The 27,243-nt window shown below is 37.5% G+C and overlaps 3 protein-coding genes across 5 annotated transcripts; all 3 read right to left on the bottom strand.

Moving 5' to 3' along the window:
* Window positions 1-1,721: 1,721 nt before the first annotated feature.
* Window positions 1,722-26,903, bottom strand: bloc1s1 (biogenesis of lysosomal organelles complex-1, subunit 1). 2 transcript variants are annotated; one of them, XR_008321163.1, is made up of 5 exons: window positions 26,731-26,903; window positions 26,549-26,621; window positions 24,727-24,859; window positions 23,326-23,840; window positions 1,722-1,734 (listed from the first exon to the last, which is right to left on the bottom strand). XR_008321163.1 is itself a non-coding variant. In XM_053316751.1 (4 exons), exons 1-4 carry the CDS (start codon window positions 26,789-26,791, stop codon window positions 23,730-23,732), a joined length of 378 nt encoding a protein of 125 aa, XP_053172726.1. In that variant the 5' UTR covers window positions 26,792-26,903; the 3' UTR covers window positions 23,080-23,729. The 2 variants fall into 2 exon arrangements, 1 of the variants encoding a protein (XP_053172726.1); XM_053316751.1 differs by lacking the exon at window positions 1,722-1,734 and having other exon boundaries at window positions 23,080-23,840.
* On the bottom strand, window positions 2,438-17,008 carry gls2b (glutaminase 2b (liver, mitochondrial)). 2 transcript variants are annotated; one of them, XM_053316747.1, is made up of 18 exons: window positions 16,723-17,008; window positions 15,767-15,866; window positions 15,462-15,583; window positions 12,684-12,813; window positions 12,081-12,160; window positions 11,609-11,772; window positions 10,892-10,950; window positions 10,021-10,053; window positions 9,841-9,899; window positions 9,616-9,682; window positions 8,583-8,633; window positions 8,267-8,443; window positions 7,974-8,105; window positions 7,358-7,450; window positions 7,212-7,273; window positions 6,382-6,458; window positions 4,206-4,269; window positions 2,438-3,723 (listed from the first exon to the last, which is right to left on the bottom strand). In XM_053316747.1, exons 1-18 carry the CDS (start codon window positions 16,893-16,895, stop codon window positions 3,567-3,569), a joined length of 1,800 nt encoding a protein of 599 aa, XP_053172722.1. In that variant the 5' UTR covers window positions 16,896-17,008; the 3' UTR covers window positions 2,438-3,566. The 2 variants fall into 2 exon arrangements, with proteins under 2 accessions (XP_053172722.1, XP_053172723.1); XM_053316748.1 differs by lacking the exons at window positions 11,609-11,772; window positions 12,081-12,160; window positions 12,684-12,813; ... (1 more) ...; window positions 15,767-15,866; window positions 16,723-17,008 and adding an exon at window positions 11,066-11,236.
* On the bottom strand, window positions 18,798-20,743 carry rdh5 (retinol dehydrogenase 5 (11-cis/9-cis)). The gene is made up of 5 exons (XM_053316749.1): window positions 20,712-20,743; window positions 20,253-20,575; window positions 19,896-20,154; window positions 19,349-19,512; window positions 18,798-19,018 (listed from the first exon to the last, which is right to left on the bottom strand). The coding sequence occupies exons 1-5, from the start codon at window positions 20,741-20,743 to the stop codon at window positions 18,798-18,800; spliced, it is 999 nt and encodes a 332-aa protein (XP_053172724.1).
* Window positions 26,904-27,243: the final 340 nt, after the last annotated feature.

Raw genomic sequence — 27,243 nt, 5'->3', positions numbered from 1 at the left:
TGAGTTCTACTGTTGTTTTTCTACCATTTGATTTCACCAAACGTTTAAGTTTGGTGAAACGTTTGGTGAAATCAAATTGTACAAAAACAGCAGTAGAACTTATGGCTATGTTTCCTACAGACATGCATGGGCATATTCCAAGATGACAATGCCAGGATTCATTGGGCTCAATTTGTGAAAGAGTGGTTCAGGGAGCATGAGACTTCATTTTTACACATGGATTGGCCACCACAGAGTCCAGACCTTAACCCGCAGTGGTCCGACTCTCCCATCATCAATACAAAATCTTGGTGAAAAATTAATGCAACACTGGACAGAAATAAATCTTGTGACATTGCAGAAGCTTATTGAAACAATGCCACAGCAAATGCATGCCGTAATCAAAGCATTGAAATATTAGAGTGTGACCTTTTTTTTGGTGGCAATTTCTTTTTTCTGGCCAGGCAGTGTATAATATTACTGTATTATCATAATTGACATACTAACATGTAAACAGCATTTTCATGGTGAAACTCCTTACTTTGGTGTAATCAGCAGCAGTATTGTACATGAAGTACATGATTAAATGTATTGACTTCCCACCACTGCCCGTAATAGAAAAACAGATTTCTGGAACAGACTTTGAAGCAAGATTTTATTATTATGCAAAGCACTTTCAACTGCTTTTGAATTAGATGATGTTATTCAAATATGATTTGAATTGTATTGAATGATTACTCACTGTCAAGCTCAACCTTTAAACCAACATGCTGCCCAGAATATTGGAAAGTTCACATCCACAGTCCAGTAAGAACAAAGTGAACAACATCTGCTGATGAAGATCGTGTAATATGGGTGAAAGCTCCAAAACAGGCAACTTAGTGGATTTTGAGTTGAAATTGTGGAGTCAACTGCTGTTTCCCAGGTACTGACCTTGTATTATATTCATAATAGAGAATATTATTCATTAAATACTATATTTGGGGGGATATACTATGTTTTGCAGAAAGTTTGAATGTTCTATTAATCCTCAGCTTCTTATTATCAAAACAACACAAAGTCTCTGAATATTCAATAATCTTAACTCATCATTTTAAGATATTCAGTCAGGATTGTGAGAGTAATTATTAATTACTACACGAGTTAATCAGCACAAAATTAATGACTAACAACATTTCATATAATTAATATTTTATCACTTTCTCAGCTGGTGGAACTAAATCAAAAGGTCAATGTATCTGTAATATCCCTGCTAGGAGGTTATGTTCCCCAATTTAATGAGAAACAGTTGACTTGCAGGACTAATTGCAATCCATTCATCATTTGTTCTGCTTGATTAATCATATTCATGTGATAAAAAAAAGGTTCACCTCTGAATTTAACACAATGACAAGGGTGAGCTGATCATCATTCTCTAGTAAGTTTTGATATTTTCTGTTTGACCTGTGGGTCTCCACCTTTGCTCACTAAAGTCTGAATTTTTATAAAAAGGTGGGATCCCTGCCCACTTTTTCAAAGGTCCTGACCCCCGACTACCTCTTCTAACTCACTGTACACACCTTGAGCTGGATTAATAAATCTTCAAAAGTTTCAGTTTTTGTGGGAAAACATTAGCTACTTGAAAATTCTTCACGTGAAAAGTCAATTTCATCTCCAACATGAAACATTTCTTAGCCTTTACATTTATAGAAATGCTTGTTGCTCAATAAGGTAGATTGTCATTCTATCTTCTTCCCATCATCCACAAACCTATACCTGTCTGTCATAGTAATAAAGTTACCATTTTTTTCAGTATTGGGTCCAACAAGGTTGTCATTTTTGTGAAAAGCAACAGATAGACACCTGCTGTCTTCCTTCAGGCAGAAAGCTGCATGAGCCCTGAGCTTCCTTGAGTTAGTGATTGTGAGCATATGGTCGATATTATTGACTTCTTTCAAGAAAACAAAGTACACCAGTCTACACACAGTGCTCTGCTCTTATCAGTGGCCTCGCATAATGGATGAGGCAATGGGTTGTACATATTACCTTTAAAACATTTCAAATGCTGGATGTCAAACCTTTGTGCCATGTTGCTCATAATCCAGTGCATTGCATAGCTTTCCCTGGTAGGAATGATACTGGTCTAGCAAACTATAACAATTATACTAAAAAAAAAACAACAAAAAGTTTGGATTACATTTTCAGTTCAATCAGTGCTTTATTCAGTTCAATAAGTGCAATAATAGCTATGTTGCTGCAGTAGAAAAGATGGAGGATGTGTCATGACCAACATGGTAAAAGGTGGCAACATGCTTTCTGGATGTCAGGTCAGTGTTGTATATGCTATGTTCTGCTTAATAATGTTATTTTCCTGCAGGGATCTCAAGCACTATGTGTAGTACAATGATGCAAATTTCTTTGATGGGTACACAGTGCCAGCTAGTGGATGCTTTTAAAAAAATCAATGCATGTGTACTGCAACAGAAGAGGCCTGCTGTATCTGCCTGCATCACAGCTTATGTCAGAAAATGAACCTAAGCTGATAAAGTACACATTGATAAATAAAGTATTGATAAGTAGAGGAGAAGCTCACCCAGTCTAAGTTTCAGTACTGGTACATTGTGCCCATAGCTGAATGTCTCTTACTACATTTTCCTTACTCCTGGTCCTTCTGCCAACTTGCTGCCACCTCCCCGTCATGTATTCCAACTTTAAGCCCATTTAGTGGATGCTGCATAATATTTAATAACAGACTACATGAGGCATTGACTAACCTCGTGAAACCAAAAGAAAAACAAAACCATAGGTGGTAGATAAATAAAATATGTTTAATTTATGTCATAAATTACTCTTGGTAGTTATGACACTTTCTATAATAATAGTGTATGTGGAATCCAGTACATTTATTTACAGCTGAAGAACAAAATATATACAATGAGTCCTACATTCACTGTATTGGGATCATATAGTACTGTGATCAAATTTGCTTTTGCATTCAAACACACCAGATAGTTTTACATATTTAAAAGAGGCTGTTTTCATCAAGGCACAACAAGAGCATTAAAAACATATAACAGTAAAAACATAAAGCACTGTTGTAAGTAAAAAGAAGCACTTGTATAAATATCTTTTCAGTTCTCTGCAACCATAGTGAGACCCTGAGCTCCATATAACTTTTCACGAATCTTATCAGAACATGAACATAGTATCCAGGTTCGTGTTGTCTTTCAGAAATAAACATTTGAAATTAAGCTGAAACTGTTTGCAGCAAATATGTGATTGTTTATGCAAAATAGTTACATTTTATTGCATTGTTGTGTCATTATTTTTCCTCAGCCGATTGTCTGTATTGTAATTTCACACCTACTTTATATGCTGTTTGCATATTTATACAATTTTCCATTTCACTGGTAAAGCTTTTCCCTTGCTGCAGCTTGCATAGTTAATTCCCACAGTCAAGTTACTCGACCGAAGTCAGTAGATCAGTTTGGATCTGTGTTTGGCACTCCTGCAGTACTCTGTGTTACCAGTCCATTACTGTATTTCAAACTGTGACACATTGCACATATGCCCTGACATGTTGCATTTTGAGGCTCCGCTTGCAGACATCACACCATGCCTTCGATGGTTTCCAGCTTCGAGGAAGGCTCAACCTCAGTTTGTTGTGTTTCCTGTTGCCTGCAGACCTGCTGGTAGTCTTTCAGCACTGCTACGACCTCGTCATGTCCGAACTGCATGGCATCATCGACTGGGAGGTTTCCCCACCTGCATGGCAATGAGTAAAGGTCACAATGAGGAGAGAAATCAAAAACAGGAGACAGATCGTGGAGACATATCAGTTGTGCAAATGTATTTATTCAATTATGGATTCTCTGTATGATTTATATGGTGAGGAGCTTCAACACTCAAATGTGCAATGTCCCAATCCAATTCATATTATGTTATTGATTTACTTTTGATATCTATTTTATATGCTTGTTTATTTTAGTATCTCTGGCTTTCAGGGAACTGTAAATTTGCAGCTGATATTTTCCTTTCATTCAGACCTTTTTGTTAACCAGGTAATGGATTATTCTCCAGGGCAGGAAAAAATTATATTGATTTTATCTGAAGACAAATCTGAGAAAACACAACTAGAAGTGAAAATATTTGATCGTGATTGATCAAAAATAAAATAAAATGAAGAGTAGTAAAAATAATACATAATCAAAGCTACAGATACATGATGATACAAATGACAGTCTCACCTATCTTCTACAAATGGATCCACTTTGCAGGTTTCAGTGAGGAACTTCACCACATCTATGTGACCTGAGAATAAATATAAAACATGACAGTTTATTTCAAAAGTAATGCATTAACAACCCTCTTGAAAATAACTCAACACTCAAAACTATCAAACAATTCAAAATGTACAATTGTATCTAATAGCATGAACAAAGTGTGTGTGGGAGATATTTCTCTGAAAGTAAAATATAGCTGATAAGAATACAAAATATATGAAATAACTGATGTATGTTTATTTCCTCCAGCTGAAATCAAATTCACCATCAGGTTTAGGAGTGCATAGCTCTGCGTTTTCCATTTGCGAGAAAGCAGTTATTACTCCCATTTCTATCTTTTGAACAAATGGCTTGTTCACAAGGCTTGTTTTGAAAAATGTTGCTGTTGAGGACACTGAAGTGGAGCTTTAAATCGGTGCTGTGAATAAACTAGACCACAACACAAGATAAATAATCGACCATATGGTGCTCTGTGAGGGTTTATGGGCTGATTCATTAGTGGTTTTGTTTAATGTGAGCCAGAGGTACTGTGACTCTCTACTTAATCATTAGAACAAATGAAGTGGAAACCAATTAGCACTAATTACAGTAGTGTGTCAGTCACAGATAAAAAAGTAAATCTCAAAATCTTTCAGCCAGATAACATAAATATAAAATGTTCAAAGCAAACACATACGAGGGAGTTACAAGATTAAAAAGGCTAGACTTGAATCACAGCAACAAGTGTCATTTCATAAAATGCAAGTGAAATATAATTTTCATTTCAACTAAATTTAACAAGTGTCTTTTTGTGTCACAAACATGTTCTCGGGTCAAACAATTCTCATTTAATAAGACATTTTTTAAAGATGATATCTGTAACTTTCCACAACTTTCCTCATCTTGGAACTAACTGCAAGTGTGCCGGCGCCTGTAGTAACAGACTTTTTATAGTGTCTCACCTCATCGCTGGTACACAGTTATCTAGTAGAGCGAAATGTCATTGATATCGCACCTGTTCCATCAGCCAGGCCAGGATAGTACAGGCGTGACTTGACAACCCGATCAACATTTCTCCGCAGAGTTTACAGCGTCTCTAATTACAGTAAATGTGCCAGGCTTTGTGCCGTACCATATATCACCACAAATGATATCAGTTCAGCTTCAACATGTTTCAGTAGTTTGACAATATTTTGAAGAGCAGTATTTTATTGGAGTTTTAACTCAAAATTCCTTATACAGTATGTTGTCTATTTTTTTATTGGAGTTTTCACCATTTAAAGAAATTGTGTCTTTTATCTTTAAAAGCTGAACATGTATTTGTGCTAGAAAGGGGTGTCATAATTCTCCAAATCCTCGATTGCTATTTTATTTTCGATTTTAAGGTCACGATTCGATTCAATCTTTTTTTTTTTTGTCCTTTTAGCACAGATGCCTATGCCATTTTTAGACTAGGTATGAGTGATATAATCTCCTTCAGTTGTTTGCAATGTACCACACTAAGGCCTTACTATCATATTATATTATATATATATATATATATATATCATATTATCATATCAAATTAAATAATTTATTAGCAATATAATGTAACAATAACTTGTTTCAGTAGTCAATTGGAAACTTACTCTAAACAAAAGAATCATCTAGTGTAACCCTTTTGTAACTGCAGCGTGCACTCTTCATATTAGATGATATTCAAGTTCACAATAAAACAAAAACTAAATTAAAACAGCCTAATGTCCATAGCCATCCCTGAATAATTAAGTGTCTTCACTGTCCTAACATGGTCCTAACTGTATCCTAACAGTAGCATCTCTGGTGCTACAAATACCCCTATAGTGCTAGTTATTGCTTTAGTGCAGACGTCCCAACTCTCGCGGAATTCCCAGGAGTGTCCCGCACATTGATAGCGGCTCCCTGACGCCCGCAAATTATATACAATCTCCCGGAATCTGCAGCGAGCAAGCAAGAGTGCGCGTTATAGAGTGCCTATCAATGCAGCTCGTGAGCAAAGCGTCCTGATAGCTCTGTGTTGCTGCTTATTAGACCAATCGCAACCTTTGCTGCCAGTGTGCTTTATGTTGATATCATTTTGATTGTTGCTCATTCACTAAATACAACATTAGAACCAGTGATGAACTGAAGATGTGAAGCTCACCCTCTGCAGCAGCGATGTGTAGTGCTGTTCGGGAATCATAGTCTTTCAGATCCATGTCCATGGATGAAAGTGCAAACCTGAGGAGATAAAGATTTTAAAAAATGCTTTTGGGTACACAAAATGACATAAGTTAATAAAAACTGTCTTCATCCCACCTTGTAATATATATACAGAATATAATAATATATTTAGTATATAAGCATTGATGTTTTACTTTAGTTAAAAAAAAAAACTTTTTTTCTTTTTTTTCACCTACTGATTGGTGATTGAGGTGAAACATTACACATTTGTTTCTGCACTCAGTTTTAACTATGTAATTGTATTATATATATTGATGCATTCAGTTATGTTTTTTTATTTCTTGGATAACCTTTCACTACATTTAGGCAGTTTTGGGGCTCCATAAATGACATGAAAGTATCAATATGAGGGGGTATTTTTAGCTAATAAAATAACATACGATTAGATATAAATATATGCTTTTTGAATATATCATCTAGATGCAATATTTGTGTGTGCTGTAGGATTTTCTTCACCAGGAAGTGGAGAAACATATGATGCTTCCACAGAACAGACAGAGGGACAGTGACATCTTTATGCAAGTATGAAAATTATGTGAATTATGTTTTAGCCTCCGCAGTCATCATTTTGAATGACATCTTTGACAGTGCTCTCCACCACCACCATTGAAACAGCAATATCTCCAGTAGAGATGCCAAGGAGTACTGATTGTTTCCCATGTAACTTGTACAACACCAGGCCTAGTTTAAATATTCTGAAGGACATTTATTATATATGACAAACAATACTCATGCTTGCTGGTAATGTACCTTCTCAAGGCCGACACATCTCCACTATAGGCAGCGAACATCAAGTTGAAAACAGACTTGTTCTGAAAATACAGGAAAGTGACGTAAACCCAGAGGCACAAAACACATGAACGCACCAAACAGAACAAAACAAGAAACAGACAAACCCTGTCATCGCCATCCTGTCTGCGAGGATCCTGCTTCTTCACAAAGTGCCTCAAGTTGTCATAATTGTGGAAATTGAAGAGTGACACGAGCTCCTGAGAACAGCAAGATACAGTATTTACAATGTGTCGTTTAAGAGGAACACACACTATTTTTTATTTATTTCTAAATTATAGTTGATTCCTAAGACACAAAATTAAAACCTGTGAAGTCACACTGGGAGGTAAAATCTGTAGCTGCTACATCACACTGATTTAATGTCATTACTCAAGAGTCACAAATTATGTTGTATTATGTATGTGCTCTAGTGCTCATTTTGACCACTTTCCACAATTATTTCTCAGCAGGGCACCACCTGATTAACAGCTTAAAGATATTAATGCTTCGAGCCTAAACATTCATGCTTCAGGCTTTGGTAAAAAGTCATCTTTTTTCTGCCATGAAGGCCAACATGAAAATATATCTGTGGCAATTATAAAAACAAATGACATAAAAACAATTTTGATGTCATATTCATATTAAACTTCTACACATTATGACTTTACTTAAACTACTCTTTTCCAGAAAACGGTGCTAATGTTAAAAAAACAAAAGGTAGCGTGTAAGTCTTGCTCTTGCCTGACAGAAGTGTATTCCTCGGACACTGTTTCCAACTCTGTCCAGTGGAGGAGACCAACACATCACTCCCATGACGTTGGGGATCACCAGCAGTACTGCACCGGATACTCCGGATTTGGCAGGCAAGCCCACCTGGCAGATGAGTAGCTGAATGTGTGATTTGTTTCAGGCAAACACACAAACCACTATTTCCTTTACAGTTTAGGCTAACTTATCACACACACAACGGTCATTTATCATTCTGCCAACGTCATTTGGTGCTGTGGTGCCAGACATCTCCCGGCATTACTCACATGAAAAGCCATCTGCCCAGAGAAGTCATACATGCCACACGAGTGCATGAGACTCAAGGTGTTTCGCACTGCCTCTGCGCTCAGGACATGCTCGCCTGTGATTGGACAGATCCCTCCGTTGGCCAGAGTGGCAGCCATGATACTACCTGACTCGCAGGTCACTTCGATGGAGCAAAGCTAGGAGCAACAGAGGGTTTTATGAAGTGAAAGTACTGAAACTGTTTACATTACAGCTTAAACAATCAATATCAGGATCAACAAGAATAACAAAAAGGCTGTTTAAAGATTCCGTTCACAAAGGAACAGTTTACTGTACCTGGAAATAAAAGTCCAGGGCATCGATCATATCTGCACCCGGAGGAAAACACTGGAAAATGAAATATGATCATCATGAATTTTCAAGCCAGCACTGTGCAGACTGAACATGGCCACCCCTGTATACGAGTTGAAAATATTAACACAAAATACAAGAAAGGATGACAGAGGTTTATAATCCTAGGTAATATATACAATGGTAAATCTTAATTTTATAAAAATGTTGTATCAACCTTAATTGGATTTGATGATTCATACTAATTCAATTAGTATTTCATGCTGATCCGACCCCCTACACACAGCAGTGCTTCCATGTTAAACATTCAGACTGATTGAGGGATCTCACCTCCCAGGCTTCGATCCAGGAGGAGGCTTTGGTTTCCCTACAGTTTTATAGGATTTTATAGTGATCTTTATTCTGGCCCCTTACATGGTGCCAGTTTGCCTTGGGAGACCATTTCAAGGGATTCTGTCTTCAGTGAAGTATTTAAGTGTCTTGGGGTTTATGCGGTTCATGGGTGAGGGTAAGATGGGATGAGGAATATGAGACAGAAAGATCGGTGCAGTGTCTGCAGTTGTACTGGACGGTCACGGTGAAGAGGAAACTGAGCCCAAATGATTGGATTTACTTGTCAATCTACAATCCAATGCTCAGCTATGGCCATGAACTTTCAGCAGTGACCACAAGAATGAGATAACTAACAAAACAAGCTTCCTTTGCAGTGTGTCCTTAAGGACTGACTCCTGGCCAGACGTGGATAAAGAAATATGTGAGAGTGTTATGCTTATGAATGTTTCTATGAATGTTTCTTTCAAATATATAAGATTATCCTTCACATTGTAAACATAATATGCTTTCTATAGTAGTCATGCCAACCTTGAATAAATGTATGACATGTAAACACAAATATGAATGAAAATAGTTGGACATAGTTATCTGAGTATTGACCTTGACCTCAAGGAGAGGCAACATTAATTTAAAAGACTCACAATTCCACATATTCAGCACTGTAGCAAAGCAGTATCTAACTGACCTTCTTCTCTTTCATGTAGTATCCAATAGCAAAATTTCTGTCGCCTGTTTCTTTTTCAGACTGGAACCTGAGACACAGAGGAAGAGGAGGTCAATATTAAATCATCAATAATGCAACAGCTCAGTGGACGCGCACTCTGCCTAACACAGTAACTCATCTGACAGAGGTGTGCTAAAATAAGATAGAATGATGAAATACCTCTAAATGACATGACAATACACTCACGTGGCATTGCTGAATCCAACATACTCTTGACCTGTCATCTTTTTCACAAACTCCATAACCTAGGGAAACAAAAGAAACAAATATGTATGCTGCAGGATGTCTGGGTCCCAGTGAGATAATTGTGCTACATTTTCATATTCATGGATTTAACAGACAAGAAAATTTAAGTCGTTTACTTACATAGTCAAACTTCTCTGCCTTGTTGGAACGAGGCTGTAGACAAAGTGAGAGTTAGTTGCTCATGTAAAAATACCGCCGTAATTACAATTACCAAATTCATGCAATTCCCACATTCACGAATATGACTTCTGTACGACTAATTACACGGTGTGAAACAATGCATGAATGTATCAGTGATTGCATAATTTAGATTCTTATAATCAGATGGGACATAAATAGGAGAGACAAGCAGTCATTATGACTTGCAGAGCTCAGGTAGAGTTCAGGCAGACTACAGACAAAATATGATACTATCGATTGTGGTTTCGTGAATATGAGTCTGTAAGACATTGAACAGCAGTCGTATTCAGTTAATGAGGTATAATTTCACAAAATGTGTCATTCGCTAGGTGTTTTTATGTTATATTAATAACTTGCTACAGCTGTTTTATGACATATCCCTCAGGCCTTGTCATAAAGATCATCACCGCATCCACAGACTCACTCAACAACCTGCAGGCTGACAAATTACCATATTGCACATTACAGGGTCTCACGGGGCTGGCAAGATTTGTTCCTCATCTACAATAAGTCGCTGATTTTTCTCGAAAACAAAAACAAGGTGATTGTTTTTCCAGAAAGTTTTGGTAATGTTCCAGTTGGAAATGTTGAAAATCACCATCAAGACTAAATAAGCGCTTAACAATTAAATAATATTGATGTGCATGCAAAAAATATTTTAGTATAATCTCATTTTATATCCCTTTCTGTCATAATTAATGATTTTTCCTGACTTGGAATACATAAAAATGTTACATGACCAGTGGGAATTCTATTAACTACAAGTGATGACTCATCCATTACAGAGCGGGCTGTATGTTTATCTGTTTACCTTGATAAGAGAGCTGGTCACTATGGCCCCAGCGTTCACCATGGGGTTGTGCGGTTTATCTGGGAGAGAGGACAAGATAAGGCACAATGTTGATGAGGAGTACTACACTGAATGACTAAAATTTTAACGTAACAAAACACCAAGGAGAAGATTTTTATAAAGTCATGAAGGGACCTGATGTATGAAGCAATGTGTAGCATGTTCACACTGACTGACTGCACATCTATTAAAAAACAACACAAATACAGTGAAAGAACACCACAATCAATTCAAACATTCACATTACAAACATGGTCTACTTGAGCTGTTGTCATGGGGATAAAAGAAACTAAAATATAATAGCCAGTTTGATATAGTTTGTTTTCCTATGAAGAGAGAAATTAACTGACCTTTCCAATACTTCTAAATTTTAAGTTTGGAGTCAAAGACCATGCCCAAATTACAAAAAAAAAGTTTTTGACAAGATATGATGTGGTTGTATAAAATAATCTTGGGAAGCGACACAATCTTTCCAGGGAGTGATAACACTGATGCAGTCAGCTAAAAAAAAGAAAAGAAAAGAAGGCGAAATAATCTGTTGCAGCAGACAAATCTACTCATATCTCATAGATTTTCTCCCCCCAGCTGATTTAAACTAGAAGTGTCATTTCCTCATACTGACTGCAGGGTGATGTAAGCTTTTGCTATCAAATGGGACAGTGATGAGGATTTACACACCTTCATCATCAAGTGAGAGCATGTTGAACTTGAGTCCGCTGGGCTCCATGCCAACATAACGGTGAACCTTGTCTGTTCCGGCTTCATGGACGGCAATGGCGTACTGCAGGGGCTTCACGCATGACTGCAGGCAGAATGGCAGCTTGGTGTCGCCTACTGAGTGTCTGCAGGAAGGAGACAGAGCAAACGTCAAGTCCTTACACATTATGAAAAAAAAATCACTTGTCTGATATCACTGCATGCAACAGATTTATACCTTTAAACTCTACAGTTCTACCACATATTATCTGTTAGCCTCTCTGTTTGTTTAGACCAGGTGCCTCGCTCAAGTACGTCTCACTGCTGATAAGCTCTGCTCATAGCTTTCTCACATTTTAGAGATTTATCCTTTCTGATACTGTTGCAAACATGCTCAGGAGGAGAGGAAAAACAGCTTTAACACTAAGAACAAGTCTGAATCTGTATTCCTTACCTTTGGCCATCCACTGTACACAAAGACACTCCCCATAGTCCTGGACTAAACTTGGCCAGCTGGGGAATGTAGTTTGCAACCTAAAAGGACCAGGATACATATGAGAACCAGAGTCCAATCACAGTTTCATGTTCAAGAGTGAGTGTCTTCACTAAAGGTACTGCAGCAAACAAAGAAGGAAATGTTGGATAAAAACTATTTTCGATGAACAGGAAAATGCAATAAGGAAGAGTCAGTGAAATGGGAACAAGCTTACTAGACATTTTCTGCTTCATAATTGAATACCAGTGTTAAATTCACTATCAGCAAAGAATGCAAAGATAGACATGGCTTTCTTTGCACTATCTATAACTACAGTTTAGTCTTTACTACACCATTCATAGAACATATTACAATGTGTAAAATATGTATTAAAAATCTGTATTCAGACATGTGAAAGCAATGAATAATACTGTTTCTGTGTTTCTACACCCATTCCTAAAATACAGAAGACCTGGAAATTATAAATTTTTTCCCCATTCAATCCATTTCTGATCCATTTTCTATTTTTATATAATAAAGGACACACACATATTTAAGTACGATCATCGTTTAAATGCTTACCACTCCATCACTTTGCTTTTGCACTGTGTTGTAGATCTCGTTAATTTTTTTTGCAAACACATCAAACTGTGGGATGATAAATTTCTGCCTGAAGGCCTGAATAAGCAGGACGATGTTTCCACCAACACACCTGAAAGCAGAATAAAACAAAGTACGTAGAGTTACTCAGGAGCACTTAGTAAAAATTAAATCCTGTATGTAATATTACCTAAATGCATATGCACTCAACGAGCACTTTATTATAAACACCTGTGCAATCTAATGCAATCCTATACAACTGCTCTGTTATAAATTATACTTTTATGAAGGTTATACATGTTCAGTTTTTGTTGCCAGAAATTTGTTTACTTCATGTTTATACTTTATGTTGATTACTAAGGTCATAGTGGGTGGTGGATGCTTTACATTGTTCTTATTACATTGTCTGCCAATTAACATACATGAGGTAGGCTAAATATAAAGAACACTTTGTAGTAAATTAGATTGCACATGTGTTCCAGATAAAGTGCTCAGTGAGTATATGTAGACTCTCTGTGAATGTGTGTGTGTGTATGTGAGCATGAGTGAATAGCAGCAGCTGCCAGCTATCAGCCTGAGTGACAAGTCTTTGCTTTGATCAACATGACAGTAAATAGAGCTGACATCTCCTGACACCCTACATAACACTGGCTTCTGCACCACAGGAAACCTCCACATTTGAGTTAATCGATTTAAAAGTAACATTTCACCACTTTTAGCATAATGTTTTACTTTCATTAATGTCTAATCTATGTACACATGAAGCTTTTACTTTAGTACTGGTTTTAACATTCATTGACAACATGTTTTTTGGCTGCTATTATTACTTATTTGATGTAAATGATTTAAAAGTAACTACTAGGTTGAATGCAAACTCAAGACCTGACTGCTATCATATATTTACAATACAGCTGAAATATCAACAAATATCCATGACATCTATCGGCTGTACAGTGCATGAAAGTTCAAGTGAATGGGCAAGTGTGTCCAAACTTTTGACTGGTACTGGACACAGAGGAAGACTGTGGGGTTAAAATGTAATGACCACCTTGTACAGTAGTATCATACAATTTAATAAAAACACACCCACAAACTAAAACGTGACCACAGAGTCATGTTAACACTTTCCAAACTCAGACAAAAGGAGTGACAGGCAGAGAGACAATCGCATAGCAAGTCACAAACAACAAATCCTTCATTAAAATGGATTGTTGTTGGAAGGTCAGACTAAAAATAGTCCTCATGCTTGCACCAGGTTGATAATGGAAAACCAAACACCATGAGACAGTCAGTGTTGAGATTCAAGTCATTTTGAGGGGACACATTAGAAGAACAACTCCAAGAAAAAGGCAACTCTTACAAGAGAAATCCATTGTAATGTTTCCCAGTAAGTACAGTTTGATAGCTTGAACACTGTTGCTCATTAGAACTGCCAAAATATGATGTGTGTTCCTGTGTTTGAGTTGCTGAACTTATGCATTAATATCTCTCAGTGTATGTCAAAACTGGAAATCCAGTAATACAGTATGTTGTGAGTTTTCTACAAAAGAGCACTGGACATAATCCCACCCCCTGGCCTTCAGGATGACGACACTACTGGACTAACAGTTGCCAGATGCTGAGGTTTGTATTTAAAAGAGCAGTTCACCTTAGATCTGGATATATTGGCTGTAGGTCATCCAAATGGATTAAAACCAAATAGCAGTTGTTTTTTGGCATTCAAAGCAGCAAAGATAAATAGTAAGTATGTTTCCAAATATATTAGGACAGGTTTTAAGACAATGACAGTTGGTGGTGAGTGTACTTCAGTTCCTTAGACCCTTATCTGAATCAAGAGTCTAAGGATAGAGGATGTTGTACAGATTGCTTTGAAATATGTGATTTGTCATATTGAGGTACATAAATAAAAATGGTCAAAAACAACTTTATCACTTAAATTGGAAAGAGATGTTGTAATATTGTGCTGCTTTGAACACCATAATCTAAACATCACAGAGCTTTATTGCACTGGTGTGAGTTACAGCCAGTAAAACATCAGCATGCTTGATAAACAGCACTACAGGTGAAGAGGGAAATCTAATTTTATGATGTTCTGGATTAAGCTGTCTTGTTGTTGTTGTAGTAAGCTACCAAGCCCTTTTAATAGTCTACATTTAGACTAAGTAGGAAACACACAGGTGCTACTGAAGACAGTAAAGACTGCATCATCCCTATTTGTAGTGGCACTTTTAGTCAGTCAGCATTTTCTGTAACAGCATAAGAGGAAAGGAATGTTTTACCCGGCTTGTTAATTATCAAACATGTAGTTGACTTTCTCTACATACTATTCTATACTGTGTTGTGACATTGCTAGATTGGTAAATGTGTGCTGTTTTTAGTCATTTCATTCCATTTTGAGGTTGACTTTTTTAACAGTCCTTTAAGGCTAACTCTGTCTCATTCATAGTTCATGTCTTCCCTGTTGATTAATGAGCTAATTCCCTGTAAAATAGATATATAAAATAAATGATGGCTCAGTTGTATTCAAGTGTCGCAGCAAACCTCGACAGTGAACCAACATGCATATCAGGATGCTGAAACTGAAGCAGCCAAATAGAATTAAGTCATGATTCACTTCATGTCTGTGTTTTTCCTGCTGTGACGTCTGTCTGTTGGCTGATAAGTTTGTGCTTATGTTTGGTCAGGATGAATTCCAGTCAGCAGCCAGTGAATAATGATTTTTATTTATTTCTAACCTTTCTAGATCCGTTGCTGTCTCACCTGTGGAAAAGGTCTCTGTCCATCATCACCTCACCAACAGATTCCTTCACAGCTCTCCGGAGATTTTCCATGCACTCCTTCAGACGAGGGTCAGATGGATGAAGGCCAGTTTTCCTCAGGGCCTGCAAACAGAAGTGGTCTTTAGATATGCTCTCTGGTCTTATCCACAGTGTTGTGATAAAAATAACTGAAGCAACCAACTCACTACTTTAAATATTGAATGTCTGAGAGATGTATTGAGTCATTGTTTAACCTCTCAAGCATTTCTTGACAGTGGCTGTTTCTTCAGCTCTTCGGCTACTTACTGAGGTAAAGTATGAGATGGGGACTTGCTCTTTCCCCTCTGTGATGGTGTAGAAAAGCATGTCCTCCACTCGAGAGCTGGGGGGCTTTGAATGCACATTCCTGGTGAAATGAAAAGAAAACTCTTGAAGATGAAATGATCATTCCTACAAATTACATATGAAGTCATTTATGCACAACTATTTTCAGATAAATAGCTTTCGTAACCAGCTTTAAGATATTTCAGATACATTTTCAAATACGTTAATATGGAAAACATACTTTATATACAAATGATCTCTTTGAAAGGTGTGGTTGCAATTAGTTTGTGAGATGTTCTGGGGCTTGTTTTGGTTCATCAAGACCAGAGGTGAGTGTGTTCACTGGGAAAAGGGAGCCTCATTTATGCTTATGGCTGCACAGACCTAGGTGCTGATTAATAGACTGCATAGACAAAGTACTTTCTGACTTTACGCTTATTAAGTCTCAAGTTACCACCACTGAAGTACACATTCCTGCGTATTCACTCTATTCTATCTTATATTCATTCATATTACCAACTAGGTTTAATGTTCTGTCTTCTCTGCATTTTGCAAGGTGCTGTACAAATAAAGTTGTTATTATTGTTATTATTATTTGGAGCTCTAAATGTCATGTTGCTTTAAAAAAAACACCTCAAACCCAGTGCTGAATGCCAGATCTCATTTATAGCTTGACACTTCAGCTGATATTATCACCTTAGTAACACTAACTGTAATATGTAATTCAATTCATCCATTAAACTTCTCTGCGTATCTACTCTGTGTTCATATACAGTACAGCTCATTATAACTACTAAGTAGGCCAATGTAATGCACACATGTGTCTGTGAGCATATTTTGAATAATAACCAAACTCTTTTGTGCAATAAGTGGATAAGAACCCACAGCAGCAGCAGCAGCAGCATGGAGGTGTTTGTTTATCACTCAAAAACACTTACTTTTTCGGATGGGAATGATTCAAGTGTGTGGACGGTCGTCGCTGAGTCGCGGTTGTTGATTTTGTGTTGAGGCAACATGCTGGCTGGATGATGAAAACCTTCTTCGCCGCATCTATACTTTTGACGATAAGCTGGGCAGAGCTGGTTGGACGCAGCGCTCTCAGGCAGTGCATGGCGACTGTGTTTCTCTTGGCGGTGAAGATTACAGTAGATAACGGTGGCAGCTTTTTGTTTTTGTTTAGGTGTTTCCGAGCAGCTCCTGCGAGGTCACTGACTTTCACGTATAAAGTTTTGTTGCGTTCAGGTGTCGTCGGAAGTACCTGCCCTTTTTCTTGTCATGAGCAAACAAGTATTGGCCTGCTGCGTAGGCAATATGTAAAAGTGTTGTATTTCATGCCTATGACTCATATTGTTTAGAAAGATAAGTTTCAGAAAGTGTGGCTTGACATGATAAAATGCATATGATATCAAAGTTATACAGCCACTGCAGTATGGCAGATATTTAATATTGCTTAACATTAATAAACAGGTTTAAGATAAAAGAGGATTTTCCGAGGTGCACTTGAAAGCAACAGAGTGTCTGTAATATATCACCGGCAAACTACTTTCTGTTGCAGCTGTCACTTGACTGAAAGATACAGTGGCCAATGAGAGGCGAGGAATTTATTTTGGACACACATCTGTTGTGAGAATGAAGTGTGTAAACTAGTTTTGATAATATTAGTATTTTGCTACCACAGAACTTTGAATTAATAACAAAAAAACAAAAAAATAGGCCCCTAGTATTGTATCTGAATAAACTTGATATGCTATGATGAACTCAAAAGAACCTCACACCTGTCACCAACTCCTCAGAGGTATTTAAGTCTGTGGGAGTCTTTGACCTCTTGTATAACAACACGTGTCCAGCCAACTAACTTCTCAAGTTTATGGTGGTCACTACCAGTTGAACCTGGTCAGTACACATTTATATCTAATAGTATATGCACAGTTAATCCCCACAAAATATGTTAATATTGACAAATATTAGGATTAAGGATAAAAATAAGTAGGCATAATACTTACTATACTATACTATAAATGTATCAGCCAGAATAAACTAGACTTTTTTGTTTAAATTGTACCATTTACCATGCTGCGTAATGGTGATCACAACATGCTTTCTTGTGTGTAGCTTCACAACCCACGACTTATGTGAATTTATAGCACCACCTGGTGAAATTTCCACTCAAAGGTTTCAGGCTGTGGAATATAAACTAGTGTTACTTATAAACAGGCAGACGGAGCCAAATGCTTGTGAAGCATAAATGTATGCTTATTCAAGTGTTTCTCATGAGTTCCAATGTGAGTCTCTGAATGAGAAAAACAACAAACGTCTTAAATAATTACAGTCATGCCACTACAGTATACATAATGCTCTTAAAGATTTATAAAATGCTTGACTTTCACAAAAAATGCAGGAAAAATGCAGATGTTTGTTAGACCTGCATGACAGTTTGGCTTTATGCAGTATGCATTGACGAGGTTTCATAAACCTCTCACATAAAAATCACCAAAACATGACACCACTTAGTTTTCATATGTGCATCTTTGTGGGCTGCTTTCTAGACAATTTTATGTCCAAAACCCTTTCAGATATTTCTTTTATTTGTGTTGACAGTAAGCTGCCATTGCATTCTGGGAAACACATTCTTGATAGTAAAATCCTGTTTATTTTGCCTCTTATGGATAACAGTAATACACCATATGAAGGGACACAAATAACAGTGTCAAAAGGCACAGCATAGTGTTCAACAAAACATTAATTAAAAAGTATATCATACAGTTCAGTTTCATTATTTTCTTTCACATTGTCTAAATGTCTCAACCAGACAAATACATGGTAGATTATGCACATATAAATATCAGTAACGGCGACATCAGATCATTGCATGGTCAGTGTAGATAAGGAATATGGTATTTTAAAAGGCAAAAGATCATTTTTCAGAAGTCAACCTCGTCACTGCATCAAAACAACACAAACTGGCATGAAAAGGCTGATAACTTTGAAGGCTTTTCTTCCAAGTCACCATGAGTTACACACTCTTTGAGGGACGTGGCAGCACAAGCTTCAGCCCAATATCAACGACCCAGGAAGGCATGTAAGAGAGGGGGATCCAGATAAGCTTGGCATCCCAGCCGGCGCTGTATCTGGTGCGTGGGTATGCAGAAGTGAGAGCGTGCTCCATGCAGCTGGTCACCTTGGTGAGGTCAGTGTCGCAGATAGCATTCATAATTAAACGCTGGACTTTGATGTCTGAAAAAGAGAATCAATGAACAGATATTGTGTAGATAAAATATTTGAACTTAATTGAATAAAATCCTGAGTTGTTCATTTCAGGAAAAAAACATTAACAACAAATAATGCATTAGATATACACAACTGGCATTAATTGGTAAATATCTGACTTATGGAAAAACTGGCAAAAAATCACATTTCTTTTTCATTCATACTCATACTATTATTTAAAAACTCCAACTAATATAAATGTGTTCAACACTATACAGTATTAAACAAATGCAATATGCTTTGTGGCACATTTCAACTGTTTCACTATAAAGAGGTTTAATCATCTGAACTACTTACACTTATCGAGGTACTTGTCTCCATAGGAGGCTTGTACTTCAGGGCTGAGCTGGTTCCACAAGCGATGTAGCTCCCTTTCGAGGGGTTCGAGACTGGTCACTGCAGTCTTGAAAAATCCTGGCTCAATGATGCACACGTTGATTCCAAAGTAGTTTATGTCTCTCCTGAAAACAGAAATATACCATGTAGACTAGCATTGCATGTTAAATATTAGCTCATGACAGAAAAAGTAAGGTTCAGCTAAAATCTTAGTTTGAGCACTTAAAAGAAGATATTTGTGTTTGAAAAGAAGCACAGCTAATATGAGTCTTTGAAAAGCAGTGAGGAATAGATATTTTCTATAACAGTGTTTTCCCCATCAGCAAGTCAAATCTCTCTCATGGGACAATGAAGATTATAACTTGAGCAACTGTTTCTCCTTATAATCAGAACAAAGGTGAAGAAACAAATCACTGGGTTTAGAAGAGATTTTCTTTGGATTGAATAAAACACAGTAGTACACAGATTGTCACATTATGCTATTATCTCATGTTGATGGAGGCCTTACCTGAGGCAGTCAGAAAAAGACTCCACTGCAAACTTGGAGATGCAGTATCCACCACCATTTGCGGCCACCCTGCCCAACACTGATGCTACGTTCACAATACGGCCTCGAGCCTTTTTGATGAGGGGCAGGAATGTCATCGTCATGGCAATCACTCCATTCATGTTGACTTTGAGTGTGCTATGAAAATCCTCTACTTTCATCCACTCTGAAGGACCCATGGGCAATGAACGTCCAGCATTATTCACAATACCCCAAAGTCCTAAAAAAGGAAATTACAGACAAAAGAGATATTTTATGATATATGTAGTACTGCCTTCTGAAAGTGGGTCATCTTATATTTAACTAATCATCTCACACCTTTTTCACCAACTTCCTTCTTAGCCCACTCCATGGCTTTTTGGATGCTGTCCTGACTGGTCACATCTAGCAGGACAGTCTTCAAATGGGGCCCTGCCACTCTTTTCAGATCATCAGCTCCCTTTTCTGTGAGACAGCCAGCCAACACGCGGAAACCTTTACGGTCCAGCTTCTTACACAGCAGGTTTCCAAACCCTGTGTCACAGCCCGTCACAAATACATACTTTGAAGTGACATCCTCAATCTCCATGCTGTCTCTGTACAGCCAAATAATAATCCACAACACCACAAAGGTAGCGGCAATGCACAACCACGCATTCTCCCTGTAAGAGAAGAGAGCAAAGAAGTTTTGACAAGATTTTCAGAGGATATTCTAGATGTGTAAGCTGGAGGGTCAAAGGTTAGGCTACAGCTGCCAAATTAATGTCCAGAATGTAGTGAAGCATTGATATTTCTTACCCTAAAAGGTCGTAGACAACCTGCATATCCATGCTGCTTCCAGGATTAAAAGATTTTTGGTCACCTGGAGGACTTAATGCTTGCTGAAAAAACATGTTGAGCAAATGTTACTAGGTACTGACATGGCAAAGTGCCAAATCCGATTTTAAGGAATGTAATGGAAAGTAAAAATGCACTTAGATCAGAAATCCCCATAAACAAACCCCCAAATGATAACTTAATATTGTAGGGCTTTATTTAAGCATGGAGCTGGTTTATTGAACCTTTTTGATACACAATGAATTTCTTCATTGAGGTCATTACTGGACAAGGTATTTGTAATACATATCTGCTCCAGGCACATGAGAAATCTTTGGATAATACTCTTAGAGAAGAAAGAAAGCCAAGGAGTGAGAGGCGCATTGTTTTGAAGCATAAATTTAATGCCCGTGACAGAGCTGCTTAAGCCGCTCATTGCTGAAAACCAATTAGTTTTCAGATCTCTTGGTAAAAAAAACACCCCAAAAAATACTTTGGTTAGTTACCCATGATATCAAAACTGAACGCATGTAATTAGATACAGTATCGGTACTGCTGTTGTTGTCATCAGAACTTTAATTAAAACACATATTAAACACTATTCAATTATAAGTCCGGTTAAGAAGATTCAATTTAGTTTGACAATATATATCTATACATCCTGACAATACCTTAATAACTTGCATAAATTAATATAAAACTAATGAAATAAAAACCTAACATACTATTCATTGTAAGTTGCTGTTACTTGTGATTATATTCACAGCAGGAAATCAGTGGATAAATAACAACATGAGCACACATGAAACAGAAAGTAATTTGTAATAATTTAGTGGTGAGAGAGATGTCTACAAAAAAACTGTACTACCCTACCTTTTCCTCTTTTAGAGAGGTGATGGATCTCCACAAGTTATCCGTTTTCTTTCCTTTCCCTTTCTGGTTATTCCCCTGTATTAACTCAGAGACGCCGGTCAGAGAGAGGCTTTATCCTTGTGGTTTATCCCTTAAGACAAGTCCGCAATTGGTAATCCCCAATCCGTAACCATTTGTTTTGTGCATGTGCATGTGTGTGTGTGTTGAAGAAAAAAAAAAAGTGATGGGAATTACAAAACGCAGAGAATTTTCTGTACAATATGAGCACAAAAAAGTTTTTTAGATAAGAGTATGTCTCACAGTTCTCACGGTACATTACTTTCATATTAGATCAGGTTCTTTCAAGAGACCTTGCCTTTACATTTTGAGAACAAGACAGTTCTCAAGGTATACAAGCATAAGTACTTTATGATTTCAGATTTAAATACTTGTTATACGAACACATTTATAATAATCCCATACATTTAAATCCCTGTTTATAATCTCAATGGCTCATTCAGTTTGCTGAGCTGTTATATCATTTTTTAAGCTTAAGAAGTACTAACAATATATGCTATACTGTGTACTCTACAGTGTGGCTGTCTATATGTATTAGTGATGAGATTAATCAGTTTATACTGCAGAGATGCAGAATGTAAACAAAGTGGCCATTGTGCTGAAAATCTGTGAAAGTAGCTGATCAATGCATTTTTTCAACAAAGAAATGTATTGTGTATTAAAATGACTTGTTGAGCAATATCTTTTTGCTTTAAGTTTGCTCTATGTACATTTCTGTCAAACTGTTGTTTTAGATAAAGACATATTTCAGCACAGTGTCACACTTTTTTCAGAAACACACGTGATGTGAAAACTGAAGGATCAAGTCTGTTACCAAATGGTTCTTGACACTGGTTTTCTATTCCAATAGAGTGCTTTAAAGACCAACGCTATGACCAACGTGAGTGATCTCAACAGCCACGTGCATCGTGACATAACTTTCTTTCACGTCACACATTCCCTAAATTGTCCAATCTTACAAGGCAAATATTTATCCACTTATTGTATTTAGCAGTTTACCAGTAGTTTAGTTGCAAAATCCAATTTGAAGACCTCGAATGCCCAACATAATTCTGCCTTCAGCTTTTATAACAACTTTTATTAAAGCCAAAAATGTATCCTTGACCCAGAAGTCCTTTACAACTAACAAAGTTTCCTTAGTATCAAACCTTTGTTAATGACATTATTGGTTTAGGTATACATTTTATAGCTTTTACATTAGGTGTATTTAGTGACTGACACCTAATGTTATTCGTATATTACATGTGATATATGAATAACAATGTATATATGTATATTAATTGATATGTATACCACTTTGTGTTGTCCTTTCTCATTTATTTCTATATAAAAGTATTTTGAGATTGTGATGGTGATTATATTTTCACTTACACTTGACTATGACATTAACTTCATTTGGCCAAGAACACACACCGGTGCATTTTTGAAACTTTATTAAAAATAATGTTCAATCATCAAATGATAAACTTCAAGTTAAGTTGTCTGATGAAAACAGAACAGTTCCCATTGTACATAAACACATAATATGTACACAATAACATACACGATTCAAATATGAGGAGCTGAAAAGAAAATATTACAGACACAGAGTGTCAAAATTTGTCTGCTTTAAACCTTTTACAAGCACCCCCCCCCCATAACACCTTTACAAACCTACACTTGCCACTTGCTCTGCTTTCTTTAAATTTGAATAGCTGGAAACGTATCACCTATTGTCAAAATTGTATTTATTATGATGGAGACATCCTCACTACCATACAGATGTTAAACCCATTTAGTTTAATTCAATACAAAAGCTTTATCATTAATATCATCATCATACTCCAGCATCATGTGGTTGCTAGGGTTACTATTTTTGCTAACAACAAGCAAGACTCTTAATTGTCCAATGCAATAGACTTTCTGTATTCCTCTGAACAATGAAACCATCGGCATTCGCACGCAGACATACAAAGTCATTATTGACATTGAGGTTTTGCATTTTTAAAAAGGTCAACTGGACCAGATTCCTGTTACATTCTGTTATATTCCAGTGTATTTAGTTTCAACTTTAAACTTCTCACGTGAAGTTTATGAGGAAGCAGACTGAAGCTGACCCTTGTGTACGTACTCCAGAGCTGTGGAGATGGTCCTCATGTCCATCTCAATACTGCGGGCCCAGTTCTCCACATCCCCAATTTCCTATTCAAAAGGGAGACAACCGTCAAATTTACAACCATTTACAACTACAGTTAAACTAGTTGAAATTGTATACTAGAGAAAATTAGACACATTCTGTATCTGTGATTCAGGAGCTGTTATGAAATTCTCCGGTGTCATGTTAATGTGTGAACTCTGTAGCAGCAAGACGCAACGCTCTCTGAAGCAGTTAACGTTAACATGACTATAATAGGGAAATAATAATTAATCTGGGGACAGGATCATTGTGAATGATCTCCAGCTACCCTGTATATTCAATGTAACAATTTATTAATCAATAGAAAATGTACATTACTAGGGCTAGGTCCGGATTGACTTGCCATATGGGCCGGATGCCAATTGAGGTCTGGATTTGGGATGCGCTGATCTAACCTAACATAAGTAGCAGCAGCAAGCAAGCTTTAGACATTTCCAGGTACCGTATCATCCTGAGAAGATGATGTAAGCTGGATAACTGTAGTGGGGGTGGAAACTCATTGATAAATTGCTTTCACCACCTATTCCGCTCAGATGTGAGTGACCTAATCTGCTTTTATTAAACCTGTCGAGGCGATTGTCAGTTTAGACTGCAATGAGTCACTCATGTTTGCAAGAAGACCATTTCTGTGGTATTGGTTTCATTTGAACATGGTGAACAGTGGGATAAGACAGGAGATATGATAAATAAATATGTATTATGGCATATTTCTGATATGAACACACATTTTTCATCATAAAAGCAACGACACCCCAAGAGATATAAAATATACAAAAGTTAAACTCACTTTAAAGTTTATATGAAGCGGACTACATAATAGAAATACTTGTTTATGGATTAAATACATAGTTTTTCCTTCAAGTCCTCACTTGTGAATACAGTGCATCCTACCTTTAGGGCCTGATTGAACCCCTCCACCATACTGATCCACTGAGCAGTTTGTTTGGAGAACTGGCTCGCCTGCACCTGAAGAGTTTTGACCTCATGGTCGAGCTTACGTTGGTTTATGTATGCTTGGGCAACTCTGGAGTAAAACAGGAAACAAAAGGGAGGTTGTACAGTACAGTATTTACATCAAAATGAAATGATACATAGCATGTGAGTGATTTTGAACTTGATAATCTAAAATCTAACTGTTTCTATTTATAACATAAACACTTATATTCAAACTAGACTAAGTCTTATCAAGTTATTGAGGGATTTTCGTCATAATCTTTTTCATAAAGGAGCAGCTCAACAATAGTCATTGCATCCCACTCTTGCTCTTTAAGCTGATTGTCTTGGTTTTATCTCGACTTTCACAATGTTAACAATCTTAACATACTATGTGAAGTTGTGTCACACATTGGGCGAATGCTGCCGTGCCAGGGAAGCACTGTTTGGACTTTACTGGCTCAGAATGAGGGCTGGCACTGGAAAAAAAATACAGGATATATAGCTCATATAGTTCAACCCTACCCAATTAGTTTGACCTAAGGGACCAACCTTATAGGGCTTTAATTAGTGCTGATGCAAATTACCCAAAAGATTATAAAATAATCATCAATGTCGGCAATAAATTAACTGATTTTAAAGTTATCGAGAGGAGCCAGATGAGGTGGCTCGGGCATCTAATTAGGATGCCTCCTGGACGCCTCCCTGGTGAGGTGTTCAGGGCACATCCCACCGGTAGGAGACCGCGGGGAAGACCCAGGACACGCTGGAGAGACTATGTCTTTCGGCTGGCCTGGGAACGCCTCGGGATCCCCCGGGAAGAGCTGGACGAAGTGGCTGGGGAGAGGGAAGTCTGGGCTTCCCTGCTTAGGCTGCTGCCCCCGCAACCTGACCCCGGATAAGCGGAAGAGGACGGTAACGGTAACGGATTTTAAATATTCTCTCCACATCCAGTTTCTTAAATGAGTGTTTTTGCTGCTTTTCACTGTGTTATATGTTGTATTTTTAATTTGCATTGAAGACAAAACAAGCATTTTGAAAAACATCACCTTCTGCAAGGTTCTGATATCTAATTGAATGACACTGCATTCTCCCTCAGGGCAGAAATCACCCAGAGCTGGGCTGTCATTGACAGGCTCTAGTGACTGGTGTTTTTCTTCAATTTGAGGTCCGCCTTATGCTTGCCATGATGATCTCCAGACTGTGGCTGTTACTAACGGACATGTGCTTCCCTACCTACAGGAATTAATCACACCACCTGCACACTTGAATCTGCCAGCAGCCTGGCACTGGTAAGCTCCCCACTATGCGGGGGTCGAGCTGCACCAGGCTTGTGGAATATCCTTCCTAACCATCTGAGGGCAGCAGAGACCTTTGACTCTTGTATATGACTTTAACGCTGTAGCACCATGAAAATCTGAAAATCACTATAGCCTACATGACACATGCAGAACACATTAAATGCATTATTATAACTTGAGTAGACGGATTAATCAGTGATGTAAATGATAGCTAGTCACAGCCCTATTTATGGACGCTGAATATCATGAATAAGTTATTGCAGGTATTTCACAGCTGTAGTTCAATATAGCTGAACGTGTGTTGGCTTGGTTGGTGGAGTTGGTAGCACATAGAAAGGATGAAATGATTTATGACAGTTTAGTGCAGTATTTGTTCTGGTACATGGACACTTTATCCCCCTGACTTAGTGTGGAGACCAGGGGATCAACACATCCCATGTCCAGACCCTCAGCTAGAGTAATGAGTGTGACTTTCATACCCAACATTGAGGTGGTCCACCAGGGCTTCTGTCAGACACGTGGCTGCAGTAATAGCTTCACGCCTGCGTTTCTCTGCACAATAAATCAACACAGATAAAAACAAACGATCAAATACTCGTGTTCGGTTTTGTTTTTAGCATCAGTTAGCACAACGGCTAACCAGTCAGGTAACTCCTCTCACCCTGCAGGTCCTTCCGCTCGCTTTGCTTCGCCTGGTGCTCCTTCAATAAACGAGACAACATCTTTCTTCACTGCTCACTAGGAATAATGTGCGAATGTTTTTTTCTCATTTAATCTAGCTGACCAAACATGAGCAGACAGGAAGGTTGGAGATGCTACCAGCTGACTAGCACACAGCCGCATGTCACGGGACTACAGGAGTGGGCGTGACCGTGATGGCGGAGGCTGCCATTTATCATTAGTTTTAATATGATTATGATTGTTTTATATTACATTTTATCACCAACTATGTAAGAAGCACAAAAGCTATTGTCCAGCACGGTAATAAAAACAATGCACATTTTAAAGTCATGCAAACGCTCTTGTTTCATAATTTAATCATGAAAATGTGTTTTTATTGTGACGTCAAGATCATTTTACGTCATGGCCGGTTTAGCCTTCAAAATAAAATTGCGACTATAAAAAAAACAGCTATATATAAAACTAAGATTAACTAGGTAAATTTACTTAACTG

Source organism: Scomber japonicus, chromosome 3 (genome assembly GCF_027409825.1).
Source record: "Scomber japonicus isolate fScoJap1 chromosome 3, fScoJap1.pri, whole genome shotgun sequence".
Classification (NCBI taxonomy): domain Eukaryota; kingdom Metazoa; phylum Chordata; class Actinopteri; order Scombriformes; family Scombridae; genus Scomber; species Scomber japonicus.
Note: the sequence above shows the minus strand (reverse complement) of the source record. Positions and strands in the feature narration are given on the sequence as shown.

What these genes read in the sequence shown, in the direction of transcription:
- gls2b (XM_053316747.1), bottom strand. Translation starts at nt 16,895, where the DNA reads ATGCACTGCCTGAGAGCGCTGCGTCCAACCAGCTCTGCCCAGCTTATC. An exon ending in GCTCTCACTTGATGATGAAG is followed by an intron (nt 10,951 to 11,608) that starts GTGTGTAAATCC and finishes CCTCTCTCCCAG; the next exon opens with ATAAACCGCACAACCCCATG. An exon ending in GACAGGATGGCGATGACAGG is followed by an intron (nt 7,274 to 7,357) that starts GTTTGTCTGTTT and finishes CTGTATTTTCAG; the next exon opens with AACAAGTCTGTTTTCAACTT.
- rdh5 (XM_053316749.1), bottom strand. Translation starts at nt 20,743, where the DNA reads ATGGATATGCAGGTTGTCTACGACCTTTTAGG. An exon ending in GTTGTCTACGACCTTTTAGG is followed by an intron (nt 20,576 to 20,711) that starts GTAAGAAATATC and finishes CTTCTCTTACAG; the next exon opens with GGAGAATGCGTGGTTGTGCA. An exon ending in TCTTTTTCTGACTGCCTCAG is followed by an intron (nt 19,513 to 19,895) that starts GTAAGGCCTCCA and finishes TTCTGTTTTCAG; the next exon opens with GAGAGACATAAACTACTTTG.
- bloc1s1 (XM_053316751.1), bottom strand. Translation starts at nt 26,791, where the DNA reads ATGTTGTCTCGTTTATTGAAGGAGCACCAGGCGAAGCAAAGCGAGCGG. An exon ending in CGAGCGGAAGGACCTGCAGG is followed by an intron (nt 26,622 to 26,730) that starts GTGAGAGGAGTT and finishes TTTATTGTGCAG; the next exon opens with AGAAACGCAGGCGTGAAGCT. An exon ending in GTGGACCACCTCAATGTTGG is followed by an intron (nt 24,860 to 26,548) that starts GTATGAAAGTCA and finishes GTTTTACTCCAG; the next exon opens with AGTTGCCCAAGCATACATAA.